The sequence below is a fragment of the Thamnophis elegans genome, chromosome 15 (assembly GCF_009769535.1).
Source record: "Thamnophis elegans isolate rThaEle1 chromosome 15, rThaEle1.pri, whole genome shotgun sequence".
NCBI lineage: Eukaryota > Metazoa > Chordata > Lepidosauria > Squamata > Colubridae > Thamnophis > Thamnophis elegans.
In genome coordinates this window covers 13,138,310-13,159,759 of record NC_045555.1, presented here as the reverse complement: position 1 = coordinate 13,159,759, position 21,450 = coordinate 13,138,310, and the positions used below count along the sequence as shown (strand labels likewise).

Genomic DNA, 21,450 nt, shown 5'->3' with positions numbered 1-21,450 from the left:
AAAGACACATAAAATTATGGGGAATTGCTGAAAAGTCTTTCGTTCTTCTTCCTGATCTCTTTTTCCACCTCAAAGATCACAGTGGTTAGAGTGCAGTACTGCAGGCTACTTCTGCTGACTGGATGTTTGGATGTTCGAATCTCACCAGGCTCAAGATTGACTCAGCCTTCCATCCTTCCGAGGTGGGTAAAATGAGTTCCCAGATTATTGGGGGCAATAGGCGGACTCTGTAAATTGCTTAGAGAGGACTGTAAAGCACTGTGAAGTGGTATATAAATCTAAGTCCTAGTGCTAGTGCTATTCTACACATATCCAGTCTAATTGTGCCCTACTTACTTTAAAAAGCCCATGTCTTTGTATTTTATAACTTTTTATAAGTGGTATTTATAAACAAAAACATACCCGTGAAAGGGCATCTGTAGGAAAGATGACTGACTCTAAACTAAATTGATCCCAGTGCTCGAATGAAATGTGCTTTTCTCTCTGTACAGAAATAATATTAAAGTAGGCTTCCTCAGAACAGGGGTTGCAGATGATCTCCCATCGTCAGCTAAGAATTCTTTAGAATTCTTTATTCTTTATTGGCCAAGTGTGATTGGCACACAAGGAATTTGTCTTTGGTGCCTATGCTCTCAGGAGAATAAAATACATTCATCAAGAATAAAAATCAAGATGGTGCTATATTCTGTAAATTCGTGTTAGCATATCATGAGCCGAGGTGGCGCAGTGGTTATATGCAGCACTGCAGGCTACTTCACCTGACTGCAGTTCTGCAGTTTGGCTGTTCAAATCTCACCGGCTCAGGGTTGACTCAGCCTTCCATCCTTCCGAGGTGGGTAAAATGAGGCCCCGGATTGTTGTTGGGGGCAATATGCTGACTCTGTAAACCGCTTAGAGAGGGCTGAAAGACCTATGAAGTGGTATATAAGTCTAACTGCTATTGCTATTGCTATCTTTTAAGACTCTCGTGATTAATACTCTGTTTTATATGAACTTTATAAAGTTGCTTATATTTTGCTAGAACTTACATGCGGCTACATTTATGGAGAGTTTGAGCAGCATGTATATGTTATTTTCTTAAATCACTGCAAACTTTAAAAGAACAACAGCATTATATTTACCCTCCATGAACAGTTTCATGAAATTTCTGCTCACCCACGAAATTTAGCAAGTGACCTTGAGAAATAACTATTTCTCAGTCTAAGCCACCTAGCAAAGTTGTTCATAATAATATTCCTCATTGCTTAGGGAAATCATGATTCAAAATCATACATGAATTCTGAGCAAATAACCAGGAGCAAATTTTGAGGATCACCTAATCATGTCATTGGATCAAGGAAGCTTTGTTACACTCCCCTGCGAACCAAATCATGAGACAAAGGATCACTTACCCTAAAAATGCTTGCCCCTCCCATTCCCTTAGCTGCTTATGTGCTTCTGAGGACGGTCATCATTCAGTCTGTGAAGGCTGTGGCACAAGGTATAGTTTGCTAGCCAGACACAAACCAGCACTAAACCAGGAATGATGATGATGATGATAATGATGATGAGAATGAATAGAGTGTTGACAGAGATGCAAAGATAACACGAAGCATAGACACAGAAACACAGAAATCAAACCTGCTGGTCTGAGAGCCATAAGGAAAGCAAAGAGATAGTTAGTTAAAGCAAGTATCCACCAAAAGTGCGTAGAAAAATACAGAGGGCTCTTCCAGACAATAATGATACTTAATCAAGCTGAACTTCTTATTGATCAACTGAGATGTGATGGCAGGACTATCAAAAATTTCAATATAGAACTGTTATCGTTTTTCCTTTCCTTTCCTTTCCTTTCCCTCCCCTCTCCTCTCCTTTTCCCTTCCTCTTTATAAAGATAGGGAGAAACTGATGTTCTGCCCTCAAACTGAGGATGTAGGAGTCCTGCTGGTTGATGAGATAGAAGAAAACTGTCTTCATATGACACAGAGGGGTGGTCTGAAGTGCTGATGGCCAATCAATTTGTGTCCTTGGCCTTTGCTCTGTTTGGTCATTGGCTGGTTCTCTGTGACATTATTAAAGTCACAAAGAAGGTAATATACTAAGTCCACTGATGTCCTGTGAGTGTTAAATAGTCAGAAGAGTTAGTTCAATCCCTGCTACTTTTAAATTAACCAAGCAGAGGATTTGTACACTGCAAAGATTGAAGTCTGGAAGTGCCCAAGAAAGCAAGGGAGAATAAGAAAGAAAAAAAGTGCAGAATATGAAAAGGAAAGAAAAAAAGGTAGAAGATATTGGGAGGGCATCTTCCACGCCATTTTTTGTTCTGGTGATATTCCAATTTTGCAAGGGAAACTGATCCTTAAAGAGCAAACGACTGGTTTTTTTCAGCCCCAATGTATTAAAATCTGGGATTGCACATTTGATGTATGGCTTAGCATAATTGCTAATTTGGACCAATAATATTATTTTCAGCTTTAATGTACAAAGCATTAGGGTTTTTTCCCACCTTCTGCTGTTTTTAACCATATTTGTTAGATCCCGTACACAGTAGTGATCTATGTCATATTTACTTCCAACTCTTGTACCTGTTTGAAAATCCACTGAAAAAACTCCTTGCTGGTCGGGCACGAGAGCATCCGTATCATCTTTGGCCAGGATTTCAATGAGGTAGTACTCCAGCCGGGGATTGAGATCTTTGTCAACTGCTGTCATTTCAGCTATAATTGTGCCTACGGAAGCTGATTCAGGAACACTGACAGTCTGGATGGGATTAAGAAACTCTGGCTGAGAGTCATTGACATCATCAATCTGGATGCTGACGGTGGCAGTACCAGAGAGAGACGGCGTGCCTTGATCTGTAGCAACCACTGTCAAGCGGTAGTGGTCCTTTTCTTCTCGGTCTATAGTTATATTGGCCACGCTGATGACCCCACTCTTAGCATGGATCAAGAACTTATCTTGAGCTCCACTCTCTATCCGGTAGCTCAGCTGCCGATTGAGGCCACTATCCATATCAGTTGCCATTACCTGAAGCACGGAAAAACCTAGGGGGAATCCCAGACTGTATTATTAGAGAGGATATTTCAGTTATTCAGAAGAAACATTTTGAATTAGTCCATCTGACCTCCAGTATTCTCCAGTTAACCCAAACTGATCTCCAACAATTCCATAAGTTTCTGTGAGTAATGCAGAGCAATGTAAAGAAAGTTGTAAAACTTATCCCTTAGAACAGGGATGTCAAACTCGATTTCATCAAGGGCCAAATCAGGGTTGTGTTTAATCTCGGGGGCAGGAGTGGGCGTGGCCACGATGGGCATGGCCAGCTTGACATTACTCATGATGGGGGCACCTGTGATGGTCTGAGCACTCTGCCAACAAAAACAGGCTCCAGAACTCCATTTTCAGTTACGATGGCCTCCTGAAGCTCCGTTTTCACTGGCAGAGGGAGGCAGGAGGCCGTTGCAGCTGAAAATGGAGCCTGAGAGCTCCATTTTTGCTGGCAGAGGCACTGTGGGCCAGTGCTTTGCTGTTTCTAGGACGGCCCCACAGGCCACATCTAAGCACCCTGCGGGCCAAATCTGGCCCCCAGGCTTGAGTTTGACACCCCTGCCATAGAGCAAGATGTGCACCACTGTGATGCTGCAATAACTTGTTTTACTTTTCCACAATTTATTTGTAAAAGATACGTGGGAAACATAAGCACAAATAACTGCAAGTCCCAACAGATAATTGTACATTGCACAGAGGGTTGTATGATGTTTTAATGAGAAATGAAAAAGGCTCTGTCTATGGTCTATGTCAGTGTATCTCAACCTCAACAATTTTAAGAGATGTGGACTTCAGTTCCCAGAATTCTCCAGCCAGCATATTTGCTGGGGCATTCTGGGAATTGAAATCCGCCTCTCACAATGTTGCTGGAGTTGGAGAAATACTGGTCCATACCATATCAAATTGTTTGCAATCAAAAGAGACAGTCTTTGATACTTAAAAAAAAGATAGGCAAAACAATTTATATAGACATAATTAAATCAATATCTTTTTTTAATAATTGACCAACTAGTTGCAAAGTACAGAGTTGTTTTTTTTTTTTTAAATAGAATTTACCAACCAAAAACGTTCCAAGTCCCTGGTCCATCATATTTCTATTCGGGCAATGATTCTGGTTAGTTTAAACCAGGGTCTCCAACTTTGGAAATTTTAAGACTTACATTCCCAATCATGTAAAAAGGGGGAAAGTTGTGATTTAAAGCAGGGGTCCCTAATCCCAGAGGTGGGTTGTTGCCTGTTTGGCTGCTGGTTCGGCATGCAAAAAAATTTTGTGCGTGCTCGCTTCACTCGTGCACACACCACTTGTGTGCATTTGCATCTAGAAATGTCTGCGCATACACAAAATGTTTAAAAAGAAAAAAAATACATTTCTGCAATGCACAGAACAAAAAATCAAGATGGCGCCGCCGTAGAAGAACCCGTTCGGGGGCGTGGCAGACCTGGGTCGCTACCAGTTCCAGCAACCCAGGCCACCAAGTTACTATCTATTTGGCCAAACTGGCCCAAACCGGTAGGAACCCACCTCTGCCTAATCCCCACAGCCCCAACCGGTACCAGTCCATAGTCTGTTAGAAACCGGGCTGCCCAAGGGGCAGGTGGGAGAGTAAAGCTTCATCTGTGCATGCCTGGAATTTAGATTGTGTCTGAAACCATCCTGCCCCCCCTTTCCCCCGAGATCCATGGAAAAACTGTCTTCCACAATCGGTCCCTGGTGCCAGAAACGTTGGAGGCTAGTTTAATTTTGTAGATTGATATTCTGGACAAATCAACAGACAATTTGTAAATTAATATTCTGGACAAGTCAATCCCTTATTTGGATCTACATAAAATCCCTAGTTGAAACTGGCAAGGATTGAGTGAGTACAGTTTCCGTGTTCATTCTCAGGAACTAAAGTATGACTTAACAGGAGAATGGTGAATCCCCATAGTTTAGTATATTAGGAAAATGTACTTTTAAAATATAATTTTTAATTAAAAATATAATTTTTAAGATCAAAGTTGGAAAATGAGTCACTTGATTTTAGTTTTTCAAATAATTTTTCCTCTGTTAAGTGGAACTGAATTTTTTTTCTTTATCTGCTTCAATACTGCAGTTGTATTTACCAATATGGCGAGAAATAAATTTGATCTTTTTTAATACATTAGCAGAATTCACAGTATAGGTTATTGTAAAATAATAATAATAATAATCCCTGATTTTCGCAGTCAACACCCCGCCCTCTTCACATTTGTTTTTATTTTAAATTCCTAATACTTAACTTCAAATCAGTTCCAAATTTTCCATTTTGCCTTCATTCTAACCTGCAGGGCTGTTTTCTAGTATCCGAACAGATAAGACTGCGGGATGGAATATCGGTCTGTTGTCATTATCATCCAGAATGGTCACGGTGAGATTAGCAGTACTGTTCAGTTGGCCAATGTCCGTTGCAACAACCAGAAACTCCAAGATGGGATTCAAGAAAGTCTCTCTGTCTATCACCTTCCCCGGCTTCACCGAAATGACACCTAAAGGTTAATAATACGAGAAAGAGGTGAGCTCGAGAGTGGGGGGGAGGGGAAATGCAGTCCAAGGAGTCTCCAGATCTAACAAGCACGTGCCACAGCCTTTTGTATTATCAAAACAGAAATAGTACACACTGATTTTGGCAAATGGGAAAGGAATGGAGATTTCCTTGGTAAGTGATTCATGCAATGAGATTTTGTAATAATGAAACTTCTATTCCTATTATTTCCTTTGCAGTTTTCACAAAGGCAGTGTTGTTGTGACAATTTTAAAAAGTCAGTGTTGCAAAGATATAGTAAGATTTTTGTTTCAGCTCCATTGAATGCAATGTAGTTTACAGATGTCTAAAACTGGAAATCAATACACTGATTATTTATTTATTTATCATATTTATATAGCTGTCCATCTCCTACTCTGGATGGTGTACTTTTTTTTGAAAAGCCATAAAATGAATAATATTAAGAATATCCCTTAATCCAAAAAACACCAATATTATTAAAGACCAGAAGAGAGCACACGTCGCTATAAAGTAAAAGCCATTTTATGGCAGTACAGTAGAAGCTATTTAAAGGTACAATAGGCTACATCTTAACAGAACACCCCCCCCCCGAGGGATGTTAGGGGTGTCTTACCCCCACAGGTGTAGGTGTTTGATACAGAGGAAAGAATTCAGAGAAAATTGGATTATTTGGTGTTTTTGGCAACAAATTGTGAGGAAAAAACTGAGGATGTTTATCAAATACAAAATAAGAAGATGGAAATTCAAAAAATTGAAATGGAAAACGGAGATAAAGAATTTGAGCTTGTTGATATTCGTGACAATTGGTTTATTTCTGAGGGAGGAAAGAATGGAATATTTGAAGAGGAGTTAAATGGAGAGAAAATTTACTTCAAAGGACAGGACATAGAAGGAGAAGAAAATACTAAAGAATTTATGGACTATGAAATATTATTTGCAAAACATTTGATACCACTGCTGAGAATTAAAGACAAGCTGATAAAGGAAACAAAAGGAGGGCATCAACATTATATGAGAGATATCACAAACAAGAAGGTGCAAAGATTACTTCGTATGGACTCGTTCAAAAAGATGTTTGGAGAATTGGATCCACAAATGGCAGCAGATATAAGACTGTTCTGTTATTGGAGAGATACAGGTTGATAGATGGAAGAGTATAATTCAAAATTAGCTAAACTTAGTTAAATCCATTGGTAATAGGTATAGTTAAATAAAAATTGATAACGATAGTAATGTATACAATGTTGAGCTGTTATGATAAGTAATAATTGGATATGAGAAGGGAAGCTTAGAAATATTTTTGAACTATATACAAAGATTATTAATAACAATAATAATTATAATAAAAAACAAAACTATATACAGTTAAATTTTAACTAATAGGGGGAAAATGTTATGATATAGGATATAGTTAAATAAAGAAAGGATAATGATAATAAATTATATACATGGAGGATTAGAAAATTTTGGTATTAAATATTATGGATGTTTAGCTAAAACAGGATATGAGGACTTAATGTTAATGGAGGATTTTATAAATAAGTAAATGAAATGCCAGCATGTGGTTATATATTGAATCTTGGTATACTTAAGGATGAAGGATGTTTAAATAACTGTAGTCAAATAAAAGTGGAGGTATGATGATGTTAATATAGTAAATATTTGAATTAAGATATTTGAATTAATATGAATTATATTTGATGACGGTGGAAGAGATGCACAAAAGCTTTTTGTAACCAGCTGATATACTTTTTACAATATATGTTTGTTTTGAAAATAAATAAATAAATATTTTTTTTTTAAAAAAAGGAAAGCCACGCCCAGGCTCCGAGCCATCTGGCATGGCTCTCAGTCACCAAATAGTTCCCATTGGCTGACCCAGTTGCCATGCCTATACATTGGCTGACCTTGTTACCATGTCTCTGCCAGTTCATGAATATTCTGACAAAAAATATATCCTATTGCCTCATCAGCCTGAATAGGCAGACCGCTATACATGGAAGAGTGCATGTCTTTCTTACCTGTTCTCTTGTCAATGATAAACAGGTTCTTTTCTTTTCCAAGCAGTTGATATGTCAACACTGCATTGATGCCCTTGTCATCATCCAAAGCTAGGATTGGTCCATTAAGGACAGTGAGAAGAGTTCCTGAATCAAACAGAAAGAACTCAGAAAAGAGGCATAATGTTGGTAGACTGACTCTACCTCCCTCTTCCCTTTCCCTGATGATCAACAATGAAGTATGAATGAATGAAAGAGAGTGAGATCCTACAAAACAATAAAATAGTGCCTGGTGTAACCTTGGCAGACTGAATCAAGACGCCCTTGGGAGAAGCCTTAAGTCCTGCTAAAACAAAACATACGTTCATCAGCCACATTAAAGTGGGGGGAAAATATCAAGACATTTAGCGGAATGTTATCTTCTGAGCAAATTCTTAAGCTTCTGAGAGAGTATGTCAGTTAAGGATATCATGTGGTTCACTAGATGTAAAATACATGAGAAACTATTTCAAGTATTTAAAGTCATAATTTCACAGTAGTTGAACAACTATTTTTATGTGTAATTACTGTATTTTTCGGAGTATAAGACGCACCTTTTTCCCCTCAAAAAAGAGGCTGAAAATCTGGGTGCGTTTTATACAGCGAATACATTTTTTTGCTGTTTTTTGCTCAATTTTGCCCCCCCCCCCCAGTCCATAGGAGCACTCTATAAGCCTCCTAAAGGCTATGGACACCTTTTTGTTTTGTTTTTTTACAAAAAATGGGCCTATTTTCGTGAAAAACAGGCTATCTTTTGCTCATTTTTGCTCCCCCCAGGAGCACTGTACAAGACTCCTAAAGGCTATGCATGCCCTTTTTTGGGGGGGGAAAAAACAGGCCCATTTTCATGAAAAACAGGCTGTATTTGGGAGGTCTACAGATTGCCAAAACTTTTTTTTAATTTGCCTCTTCAAAATCTTGGTGCGTCTTATACTCCACTGTGTCTTATACTCTGAAAAATATGGTACTTTAGGGATGATTTCATATTTCAGATACTGTACTTCAAACAACAATTTGCCATAGGAATAAGCCACCTGCTTATATATTTCCTTCCTTAACAAAATAGTACCTGGTTTAATTACATCACAGCTATGATAACCAGAGGTAGTATTCAGCCAGTTCGGACCGGTTTACCCGAACCGGTAGTGGAAATTGCAGGTGGGCCCCCCACCTACATGCTTACCTGCCCCGGCTCTATGCTGCCCTATTTAGATATGTTTTCAAGCCAAAGTGCATGCGTTGAAAGCTAAGTGAATGCATGGGCGAACCACTAGGGAAAGCAAGTGAATACCACCCCTGGTGATAACCAAATCTGTGGGGGTGATCCTTTCAAATCAGATCACATATTAAGGTCAACATTATGATTTGCAATCCTCATTTGGAAGGTTTCTGCAAAAGCATGTTGCTATTTCAGATATACTGAAATAACAAATTGGTCCAAACAGGAGCTGTTTCATTAAACTCAGATGAGGAGTTCTTGCTGCTCTCTGAGCTTGCTTGTTTTCTTGCAGATGTTTCATTACCCAAACTAGGTAACATCACCAGTGCTAGGTAACATCTGTACTAGGACTAGCACTGATGATGTTACCCAGTTTGGCTAATGAAATGTCTGCAAGAAAACAAGCAAGCTCAGAGAGCAGCAAGGACCCCTTCATTTCAATCCAGAGCTACAAATATTTTCCTTTATTGATTAAACTGAGAATACGAGGAAGCATGCTTATTCCCACCATGCAATTCAAGTATCAGAAGCACGAATGCAACTGCTATCTGAATGGATCAAAGAAGCAAATGTGAGTGTCTAGAATCAGCCCATGAGACCTTGTCATTTTCATTGATGCTATTATAATTCAAGTGAGCTACAAAAGGTCATAACTTTAAATAATTCCCCATTGCATAGTTTGAAAAAAAGGTGAATTTTCTGAACGGGAAAGAGAAGTAGGAGTATTTTAGAAATCACCAAGAGCAGAAGCAGTAAAATAAATCTGGGGGTGTATTTGACTAATTCAATTTCCCTTTCTGTTTCTTTTACTTCAAAAGCATTTTTCCTTTATATATAGTACAGTAATTTCTCAGAAAATTTTCTCCTACTTCACTTATATATCAGGAAGTCCTCAAACTGCCCAGAAGTACAAGTCATTGTAGTCATAATAGAGGCATCCCAGGACTGGATACAAATTTTTGACATTTTTTGCACTGGTTGTTAAGTAAACACTGTGGTTTTAAACCAATGCTACAGTTATTAAATCAAAGGTCTTCAAACTTGGCAACTTTAAGACTTGTGGAGTTCAACTCACAAGTCTTAAAGTTGCCAAGTTTGGGGACCCCTGTATAAACAGATCAATTTGGTAAACATTTTTGGGGGGTTTAGAAGTAAAAGACCAGAAACCAGAAAAAAACTCATAAATATTGATTATGTGACTGCAGGAAACTGCAAATGGCTATAAAGGTGAACTGGTTGCCAAGTGCCCAAAATAACTTCAAAAACTGGTCGTAAGTAGCTTTTAGAGATCTGTCATAACTTCAAATGGCTATTAAGCAACTGGTTGTAAGTTGCGGACTATCTGTATGCCTTTGAAAACACACAAATCTTGCAATAGAGAGAGAAAAAGGAGAATCATTTTCAAAAACTGGAAAAATGTCCTGTGCCTGAAAAGTATGAAGGAACAGTTTTTCCACCCTCGACATATTTATTGTATGTGTCTTAAAATATTTTTAACAGAAAAATAGAACCTCTTATTAGTAGCGGGAAAGTATGGCTGCTTGGAAGGGACTCTCTGTAGGTCATGAGATTTGGGCAGAGTGAAGGACACACTTACCTGGAGGGGAATTTTCTATCACCTCAGCCTGGTAGGAACTCTGAGTGAAAAGTGGGTGATTATCATTTTCATCCGCTACTGTGATCACCAGCAAGTCAAAATCCTGAAGTTGTACCAAGAAAAAAGAAACAGTGATTTAAAACAAGATTCAAAACAAGAAAGTCCAGTTGCCTTTTGAAAGAAAGCACCCATGGGACAATCATGACCTGGATAACTGAGAAAATCCATAGGCATTTAGCTATGCACTTTGAGATGAACACCCTTTGAATGGTGTGATGCGTGAATGGATTTCCAGAAAAAAAATGGTAGACTACAGGACTCAGGTAATTCTGTGGGCACAAATAAACCTCCAAGTGGCCTCAACCAACGGCTCTCAGAGAGGTTGCTAAGAAGTAGATTAGCGGTCACCAACTGGGGGTCCGGGACCACTGCTGGTCCGCAAGAAAATTTTTGGAGGTCCACAGAAAAATTATTTGCATTTTTTATATTGCACTAAATCAGGGGTCCCCAAACTATGGCCCCTGGGATGGATACGTGCAATTAAGGCTTATGTTGCTGCAGAGAGTCTCCCCTTTCAAGGTCTTTTTGTGTGGGTCAGGGGGAGCCCAGAAATTCCAAATTGGGGTCTGCTTCAGCCTCCTGGTGTGAGGCTTTGGGTGAAGACTGGAGGGAAGTGCTGCTGGTGGCAAAGAGCCGGAGGGCCTTGTTCCAGTGGGACTGAAACATGGCCTGAAACTGGCTGACCATCTCAGCCTGCTGAGCCTCCAGGTGCCAGTCTCTGGCCTTGCACTCCCGCAGGTCTTCCCTCTGCTTGGAAAGCCTAAGCTCACAGTCCTCAGTGAGGTGCTTCTACTGAGCTTCCTTCTCGGTCAGATCCAATTTGAACTGAACCAGCTGTTTTGCCAATTCTTTCTCTTGATGGCTGCTTAGCTCCAACAACTGCTTCCTGTTGGGGCCTTAAGGAGCCTGGGCAGGGAGGCGAGGAGAGGCTGGGAGGGAAGGGGCAAGTAGAGGCTGGTGAGGCACCCCTTGATGTGAGTGACATTGAGTTGGCTATGCCTATCCAGTCAAATGATCACCGAGCCATGCTCACTCATCCGGTCATTAGGCAGATATTAGTGGTCTGCGGGATTTAAAATTATGAATTTAGTGGTCCCTGAGGTCTGAAAGGTTAGTGATCCCTGAATTAGATGACTACATGGAATATAAATCCTTCCACTCTCCACAATTCAGTCAGAACTGAAGAAGCTTCTTGGATGAGAAGTGTAACCCTAATCCTTTTCAAACAAAACAAGAAAGGCCAGTTGTGAAAGAAAGCACCTTTGGGACAGCCATGACCTGGATGACTGAGAATCTCCACAGACAATGATTTTAAAAAATTGACTTCGCCTTTAGAAGGAGCTTCTTCTCACAATTATCGTGAGAATTTTCAGAATTCATATCAGTATTTCTGATTTGATTTTCTCTTTGCATATTTACATCCTGCGCCAGCCCCCAAAACGTAGGGTAAAAAAATTACAAATTTCCATATAGTACTATCCTAACCTTCCACTCCAGAAATCCATTTAACTAAGTAAGTGATTAAAAAAAAACACCTCTTAAAAATATTTGATTTTGAGCTGGTGGTTTTTCTCCATGAGAAGCTTCTTTTTGATCCAGTTCCAAAACCAAGGTAAGATACACAAGGGCAGGGAATGTTTGCAGGTTTGGGTTTTGGTGGAAGTTAAAATGTTTAAAGTAGTGAAACCCATCTCACAGGTTATTCACAGAGGGTGGTTCAGGAGTGGGATTCAGCCAGTTCGGGTGAACCGGTTGTTCGGGTGAACATCCCCCCCCCCACCGCCCCTGTGCTTTCCTGTCCTATATTTCCCTGATTTTAGCTCAGTTGATTCACACAGCACAGCGGATTGCTGCACATCAACTGTTTTACTCACAGGCGCTGACACAGAAGGTAAGTTTTAAAACTTAAAAAGGACATTTTTTGAATGCTGCACCGACACGCACAGATCTTGTCTACTCTCTCTACTCTCTGTCTCTCATTAAGTATTTGGGAAATTTGATTTCAGAATTACTGTCTGAGAAAATACCTATTTTACATATCTATTGTAACACAATAGAATATATTTGTCTGTTATCTGATGCATCTGTCGATGAAATCTAACTATTGTAAGGTTGTGGGGTTTTTTTCCAAGAAACTTGTGGGGAACCAAATGATTAATGGATAACTTATAATGAAAAAGAAAGTTTGAGAACATGGTTAGTGATAGCTTAACCGCACATCCGTTAATAAAGGAAATTAAACTTTAGGCTGCATTCTTGTGTTTTATATATAGTTCAATGATTTATGTTTCTTTTTTTGGGGGGGGGATATTATATCCAATGCTCTTGATTAATGCAAACTTGTTCAAAATTAGGAAAAGATACAGTCAGTAATTACCCTTCTTGCATTGCGTGCGTTTTCTGGATTGTCCTTCACTGTTATCGTCAGTCTATATTCTGACACTCGCTCCCTGTCCAATGGGCGATTGACATATACAATACCAGTCTGGGGAAGAGAAGAACAAAGCAAAACGCAGAGAGAAAAACATGAAATGAAACTGTTCAACTTGCTTTGAACTGCCAAATGTATTTAATGCGTAAGGCCATTAAAGATTTAGAAGATTCATTGAATCAGAAAATGGGTTTGAAGCAGCTATTTAGGCTGTACAAATTTATAGTAATGACTCAAGTTACAGGGAATTTGCGTTTTTCTGAACCTCTTGAGAGCAATGTAATGATCAACACGCCTGCAATTAATTAACAGTGATTAAACTGATACAGGAGTGAGTTGTGTTTCCATTTAGACTGGATGAAGCATCTAGCGTGCACTAGCTCTGAGCTTTAGTTTAGCACAGCATGGCACACTGACAAGGTCAGTTATAGCTTCTCAATGATTTGCAGCAAAATAAACCAATTTTAGTTACTGTATGTCAGGGGTGTCAAATTCAAGGCCTGGTTGGGGGGGGGGGGTGTTTACTTAGATTTGGCCTGCAGGGCCACCCTGGAAACATTGAAGGAACAGCCCACAGGGCTTCTGCCAGCAAAAACGGGCTCCCGAATTCCATTTTCAGCTGCCACGGCTTCCTGCAACCCTCTGCCAGTGAAAACAGAGCTCGGGAGGGCCACACATGGGAGTGACATTCAGCTGGTCATGCCCATCCTGGCCCCCAAGGTAAAACAAAACCCCAATGTGGCCCTCAATGAAATCGATTTTGACACCCCTGCTGTATGTTGACGACAGAAGAGAAGAAAACCAGGGACGTTTTGATACTGAAGAGCAGCTACAGGTAAAATTTATGCCTAACTATCTGAAATACAGGCAGTGCTCAAGTTATGTTCACTCAGCCAGAGACTGTTCAAAATTGCAATGACACTGAATGGAGCCAGGGTGGAGGGTATTTAAAATTAGTCCTCAGAATTCTGACCAGCACACATTCCTAGGGTCGCATAGCTGTGATTTCCTATGGTCTCTGCTGTCTTCCACAAGCAAAATCAATGGGAAATCTGGCAGGAAGTTGTAAAAGTAAAAAAAAAATACAACTCCTTCCCCAAAGAAAATAACTAAGCATCTAGAATAGTTTGCCTCTAATGAAAGATTATACTTGAAGGGAAGGCAAGTAGGGGGGAGATGAGATAGAAGGGTATAAAATAATGTGTGTTAAATGTGGACTAAAAATTACTTTTCTTCTCTTTTGCAAAGTTAGAACTTGGAATCACTTGTTAAAAGAACAACTTCCCAATTCCTAAAATCCAGCCATGGATGGGAGATGACACCACTGTGCTAAGGGTCTCAAATATGGACCTATCTTACTAAAAGTACTACCATGATGAACCTCTACATGAAAGTTATGGTTAGGCATAGGGCAGGAGTGGGTTCCGACAGAGACTATTGCTGGTTCGCTCAGGGACGTGCCCCACGTGCTCACGCATGTGCAGTACAACTAAAATTGCTTTGTGCATGCGCAGAAGCAAAAAACAAGACGGCGGTGCCTATGGCGCCGCTGGGAGAATCAGTTTGGGGATGTGGCAGGCCTAGGTCTCTGCCAGTTCCAGCAACCCAGGCCACCAAGCTACTACCAGTTTGGCTGAACCGGTCCCAACCGGTAGGAACCCACCACTGGCATAGGGGCTCCATTGTTTTCACTCTGATTGCCATAGGTTTATTAAAGAGTATTTACCATATTTTTCAGAGTATAAGATGCACCAAGGTTTTGAAGCGGCAAATTAAAAAAAAAGTAGGTAGGTAGATAGAGGGATAGAGAGTGAGAGAAAGAGAGAGAAATACAGTAGGTAGGTAGGGAGAGAGAGTGAGTAGTTAGGTAGGTAGGTAGATAAAGGGATATAGATAGATAGATAGATGGATGGATGGATGGATGGATGGATGGATGGATGGACGGAGAGAGAGAGAGAGAGAGAGAGAGAGAGAAATACAGTAGGTAGGTAGGGAGAGTGTGTGTAGGTACGTACATAGGTAGGTAGAGGGATAGAGAGAGAGAAATAGAGAGAGAGAGAAATACAGTAGGTAGGTAGGGAGAGTGTGTGTAGGTACGTACATAGGTAGGTAGAGGGATAGAGAGAGAGAAATAGAGAGAGAGAAAAATACAGTAGATAGGTAGGTGTTTCTGCTGACACAGCACTTGATCAATGTAATTCTCATCAATCAGTTAAAGAACTTTCCAAAAGGGGGAAAAAAGTTTTTGCACTCTGAAAACCTCCCGAAAACGGCCTATTTTTTGTAAAAATGGGCCCATTTTTTTTCAAAAAAAGAGGCACGAATAGCCTGGGGGGGGGGGAGCTTGCAGAGTGCTCCTGAGGGAGGGGGGAGGGGGAAATGGCCTGTTTTTCACAAAAACGGGCCCATTCTTTGTCAAAAAAAATTGCATGCATAGCCTTATGGAGGCTTATAGAGTGCTGCTGCGGGCTGCGGGGGGGGGGGGGGGGCAAAAAATGGGCCATTTTATGCTCATTTCTGCCTTCCCAACCCCCCAGGAGCTCTCTGAAAGCCTCCATAAGGGTGTGCACACCATTTTGGTGAAGGGGAGGGGCTTTGGGAGGCACAAAATGCTGTATTCAGTGTATAAGACGCACCCAGATTTTCAGTCTCTTTTTTGAGGAAAAAAGGTGCATTTTATACTCCGAAAAATACAGTAGGTAGTCTTAATCCATGCGGTTTAGTGGATTAGGGAGATTCAAGTCCTGATCCTCCTTTAGCCATGGAAGACAACTGAGTCATTTCCTCTTAGCTATAGACTGGGAGCTTGAAAAAAATCTGTTTGCAAAACTACCCTGTACCAGTATCAGATACTATGGCCCATAAGCTTTACTGAAGAACCATTATTTTGCAATGAATTAATATTAAAATACTAGCCGATAACCTGGCATTGCTTGGGTATTTATTTATTTATAGGGGGGAAATGTCGGGACCAAATGTAATTTCTAATGATGGATTTTCCCCCTTACCAAAGGGAGCCGCCTTGTGGAGTACTATGAAGCCCTTAGCATGGCAACTCCACAGAGCTATACAGTAGAAGCCATTTTAAGGCACAACAGGCTGCATCTTAACAGAACACACACCCCTAGAGGTTCTAGGGGTGTCTTACCACCACAGTATTTGTTTCCAGAGAGTAAGTCATCTGTGTACCAAGTTTGGTTGAAATTGCTCAAGGCGTTCTAGAGTTATGCTGGATATAAGTAAATATATATACTTGTTTATTTTAGATCAAGTTAAAACCTACAACTGTAACTCCAATTTATTCCAGAATGTTTGATGCAGTAGGCCACCAGACAGATCTAAAAGACCTCTAAGGCTTACCGTACTATTGATGTAAAAAGCATTGTCTCTATTCCCTGCAGTGATGCTAAATGTTAAAAGAGCATTCCTGCCACTGTCTGCATCCCTGGCAAGGATGCGGGTCACGAAGCTGGAGATGGGAGCAATTTCACTGATGGTGAGATTCATTGGTAGATTCAAGAGAACGGGGTCATTATCATTAACGTCCAAAACATTCAATCCCACCATGACCTAAAACACAGGGACAAGGCACATGAGAAGAGCAGTTAAAAGGCCATTATTACAAAGAACATTCCATTCAAAAGATCTTTCCATCCCCCTCTATCCTGTCAAAGCTGAAGAAGCTTCTTGGATGAGAAGTGAAATGTCTTCAAAAGGAAAAAAACAAGGAAGTCCAGTTGCCTCCTGAAAAAGCACCTTTGGGACATTACAAAGAACACTCACTCTGTGACTGGAGCAAACTCTTCCCCCATTTCTCCACATGGCATCATAAACACAAGAATACAGGTGAAGGTAAAGGTTCCCCTAGTACATATGTGCTAGTCGTTCCCGACTCTAGGGAGCAGCACTCATCTCTGTTTCAGAGCCAAAGAGCCAGCGCTGTCAGAAGACGTCTCCATGGTCATGTGGCTGGCATGACTAAATGTCGAAGGCGCACGGAATGCTGTTACCTTCCCACCAAAGGCGGTTCCTATTTTTCTACTTGCATTTTTACATGCTTTCGAACTGCTAGGTTGACAGAAGCTGGGACAAGTAATGGGAGCTCACTCTGTTAGACAGCACTAGGGATTTGAACCACCGAACTGCTGACCTTTCTGATTGACAAGCTGTCAATAAGTGTCTTAGCCACTGAGTCACTGCATCCCTTTTAGAATACAGGTAGTTTTTGACTTTCTGTATGTCTGGGTTTCAGCAACCATTCAACCATTCAACCTCCCCCAGATGTACTTCTGACCCAGATTCAAAGTTCTGATGGCTTCTGCCCCCCCCCAGTCACATGACTGCATTTCTGGCCTTCACTTACAGCTATTTGCAGCATCCTATGATCACATGATTTACGATGATTTTTGTTGGAAACTTGCATTTTCTTCTGGTTTCCATCCAAAACCACTTGTTCTGAACAACAACAGTGGCATTTGCTTAAAGACTGCCACGAGAAAGGTAATAAAATCAAGCATGGTCAGGTGATTGACCTACTAACTAGTTATAATCACAATTCTAGGTTCCATTATGGTTGTAAACCTACTTTAGGGGGCTACTTTAGTCCCTTTTGTTTTTTTACTATACACAATTCAGTACCTCTTTTCAGATGGACATTTTATAATCTGAGCCCCTACGACTTACCGTAGAACTGAGAGAAGGCAGCCCTCTGTCCTTGGCCTCGATGGTGAGATTATAAAAAGCAATGTTCTCTCGGTCCAGTTCAGCATCCTTTCTCACACGTAGCTCCCCTTCCACAGGTGAGATCACAAATTCTCCTGCAAGACAGACACAAATATGTCCTAGGAAGAAAAGCTCAAATAATAACAACAACAGTAAGAATGCTACATTGATTTTATGGGCGGAGGGTCTGGAGCCCCATTTGCTGGGAACATTTTTATTTGTGGTTGGACAGGAAACAGAGGTGGCATTCTGCCAGTTCGGATGGGTTCGCTCAAACTGGTAGTGGAAATCGCAGGTGGGTCCGTCCCCTGCCCCAGCTCTATGCCATCCCATTTAGACACTTTTTTTAGCCAAAGTGCATGCACGTAAGGAGGGAATGCGTGGACAGGGTGTGTGCATGTCCGAGCGAATGTGTGGATGGGGTGCGTGTAAGCAAAGCTAGCGCACGCGCCCACATTTGCGAACTGGTAGGGAAGGCAAGTGAATCCCACCCCTGACAGGAGAGCCTCTTATGATTCTACAGACAGAGTGTGAGACCCGGAAGCCATCTTTTACACTGGGTCTTCAGGCCTGCCACATTTTCTACTATTGGAAAATGGCACTCCAAGCACCCTAGAAAGCTTCCTATTTCTTAGGGAAATGGGAACAGATATTGTGAACATAATTAAGCAAAATGCTCTGCTGTAGAGATTTTATTTCTATTATTCAATTTATAATAGAATATTATATTTCTACACATAATGTAGGAGTCATTCAACTTCTACATGATCTGTAGAGATAGTAATCTATCAGAATGTAAATGTACCCACTATTAGCCAGCTGTCAGGTTCCGTTCAGACAAAGAAAACAAAACAAGATGACTAAGCAGGTGGTTTGTGGTAAATGTAATCTTTATAACCCGGTTTCGGTACTTCCAACAATCACACAATGCAAAACACGAATGAATTAAAGTCAAGCCTGTAATTCCATACTTCCCTCCACCATTTAAACCTTCCCATGCCCCGCCCTCTCCTACGCGCGTGCAATACACCCAATATACTCCGACGACGTGACAGACCATGCTGATTTACATTGCCATGCCTGCGCTGGTGCCTTTTCGTATGAAAGTACTACAGGATCTGAAGGTCCTTCAACCTCTTGGCATGGCAGGGAAACAAGTGTGGCACAGCAGCGATCCAAGTCACAAAATGCCCCAGTCACGAAGCTCCCCACCAAAGGAATGGCAGACCCAAGCCATTGAGAGCGCCGGGGTCAACACCAGCAAGCTCCAGATTCCAACTGGTATGATAGATTAACCCTATGGATGCATTTAGTGGGAATTGTTTTCAGTCAAGACTATATGTTGAATATAGGCAAGAAAAACGAAAGGCACAGGTACGGTATAGGTGGTACCTTCCTCAATAGTAGTAACTGTGAGAGGGATCTTGGAGTCCTAGTGGATAACCATTTAAATATGAGCCAGCAGTGTGCAGCAGCTGCCAAAAAAGCCAACACAGTTCTAGGCTGCATAAACATAGGGATAGAATCAAGATCACGTGAAGTGTTAATACCACTTTATAATGCCTTGGTAAGGTCACACTTGGAATCCTGCATCCAGTTTTGGTTGCCACAATGTAAAAAAGATGTGGAGACTCTAGAAAGAGTGCGGAGAAGAGCAACAAAGATGATTAGGGGACTGGAGACTAAAACATATGAAGAAAGATTGCAGGAACTGGGTATGTCTAGTTTAATAGAAAGAAGGACTAGGGGAAACATGATAGTAGTGTTCCAATATCTCAGGGGCTGCCACAAAGAAGAGGGAGTCAAACTATTCTCCAAGGCACTTGAGTATAGAACAAGAAGCAATGGGTGGAAACTAATCAAGGAGAGAAGCAACATAGAACTGAGGAGAAATTTCCTGACAGTTAGAACAATTAACCAGTGGAACAACTTGCCTCCAGAAGTTGTGAATGCCCCAACACTGGAGGTCTTTAAGAAGATGTTGGATAGCCATTTGTTTGAAACGGTATAGGGTTTACTGCCTTGGCAGGGGGTTGGACTAGAAGACCTCCAACGTCCCTTCCAACTCTGCTATTCTATTGTACAATATCCAAATGAAGGAGTGAAACCGAGGAATCAAGGCTTCACTCAGGACCACCACCAAGGTGGGAAAAATAGTTTGCTGTGATTGGCTAAGCCGTCTGACAGCTCCCTATAAAAGGGCAAGCTGTCAGACAAACAGTTGCTGGGTTATTGCTTGTTGCAATAAAGAGTTTGATGCCAAAGATCTGCCTCTGCCTCTTCAATCACCCACAATTCAACAGTATACACTTGCAACCTTTATGAATTAATGTAGAGCTTTCCATGTAGGTTAAAATTCAATGATCTGGCTAGGAAGAGCATGAATTGAAACTGCACCTATGTAGGAGACAATTAAATTGAACCACACAATTCGATCTCATTAAATAACAACAACAACCAAAAAGCAATCTCATCCTTATTCAGGCTCATATCTCATCAGATATTTCTGGCAGCTCACAATCTAAGCAGAAAGGCCTCTGTTTGTCTCATTAGAGATACACCACTTTTAAATGTGGGAATTTAAATTAGGATTACCTACAGCAGGGGCGTCAAACTCAAGGCCCAGGGGGACGGATCTGGCCCACAGGTTGCTTAGATCCAGTCTGCGGGGCTGCCCTGGAAACAGAAAAAGACTGGCCTGCAGTGCCTCTGCCAGCGAAAGCAGAGCTCGGGAGGGCAGCACACAGAGCTCCGATTTTGCTGGAAGGGAGTTGCAGGAGACAGCAGAAAACGGAGCTTGGAAGCCCATTTTCTCTGGCGACACAAGTGATGTCCAGCTGGTCACACCCACCCTGGCCATGCCCACACCAGGCCCCTGAGGTCAAACACAACTCTGATGTGGCCTTTAATGAAATCGAGTTTGACACCCCGATCTACAGCTGTTGTGGCCCGCCAGCAGGCATTGGAGCTGGCAGCAGAGTAAGACAGTGAGGAGGTTGGGGAGGAGCACGGGCCAGTCCTGGAGGCTGGGGAAGGCTTGGACAAGGGCTCTGCGTTGGAGGCAGAGATGGGGCTGAGGCCATCTGGCAGTGATCAGGTGCCTATGGAGCTAGACAGAAGTGAGGCAGAGGAACAGCTACAGCCTGTTCCCAGTGTGCCCATGCGCAGAGCTGCCAGAAGAAAAGAACAACGCAGAAATCAGGGTAGACTTGGGAGTAAAGTCACAGGTAGAAGGTGATTGGCCCCTCCCATAGGAAATAAAAGAGAAGTGAAAGGGGAGTGGGCTTTTGCAGGAAACAATTCGTTCAGTCGGTGGTTAAGATTAGTTTCAGGAGTGTGAAGTTCTGTCTGTGAATCTCAGAGACTCTGCCCAGTCTTTCCTTGCACAGCACCTCATTTGGAAAATATTTACATGGCAGCTTTCCACGATAAGGTCTGTAGTCATAAATATTCCTTTGAAAGACTGTTTGCCAGGCCTTGCTGAATGTCAATGAGAGGAATTCACATTCGTTTAATAAAAGGGGTTTTGCCGGGACCAGAACTCTGCCTCATGCTTTTTGGGGATGCCTAGGTCAGAACAACAGCAAGATTTCCCAACTTGGCAATTTTAAGACTTGTGGACCAACTCACAAAATTCAGGCTGGGAATTCTGGGAATTGAAGTCCATGTGTCTTAAACTTGCCAAAGTTGGGAAATTCTGGTTCACACTCTGTAGCCAAAATAGGAATGTATGAATTTATCTTATTCCTAAAAGTCACATATTCACAACACACTGTACAAGTTAAAATGTGCCCTTGCTTTCTCCCCAGTTCAAACAATTAGTAAGAAACAGG

The 21,450-nt window shown here is 41.4% G+C and overlaps 1 protein-coding gene across 1 annotated transcript in view; it reads right to left on the bottom strand.

The window, feature by feature from the left end:
- The window catches only part of CDH23 (cadherin related 23), a 594,289-nt gene that overhangs the window by 41,328 nt on the left and 531,511 nt on the right, over positions 1–21,450 (bottom strand). The window contains exons 42-48 of the mRNA XM_032232225.1: positions 17,579–17,712; positions 16,256–16,465; positions 12,842–12,949; positions 10,405–10,507; positions 7,571–7,696; positions 5,329–5,532; positions 2,565–3,023 (exon numbers count right to left, since the gene is read on the bottom strand). Coding sequence (XP_032088116.1) covers positions 2,565–3,023; positions 5,329–5,532; positions 7,571–7,696; positions 10,405–10,507; positions 12,842–12,949; positions 16,256–16,465; positions 17,579–17,712 — 1,344 coding nt within the window. The remainder of the gene's footprint in view (positions 1–2,564; positions 3,024–5,328; positions 5,533–7,570; positions 7,697–10,404; positions 10,508–12,841; positions 12,950–16,255; positions 16,466–17,578; positions 17,713–21,450) is intronic.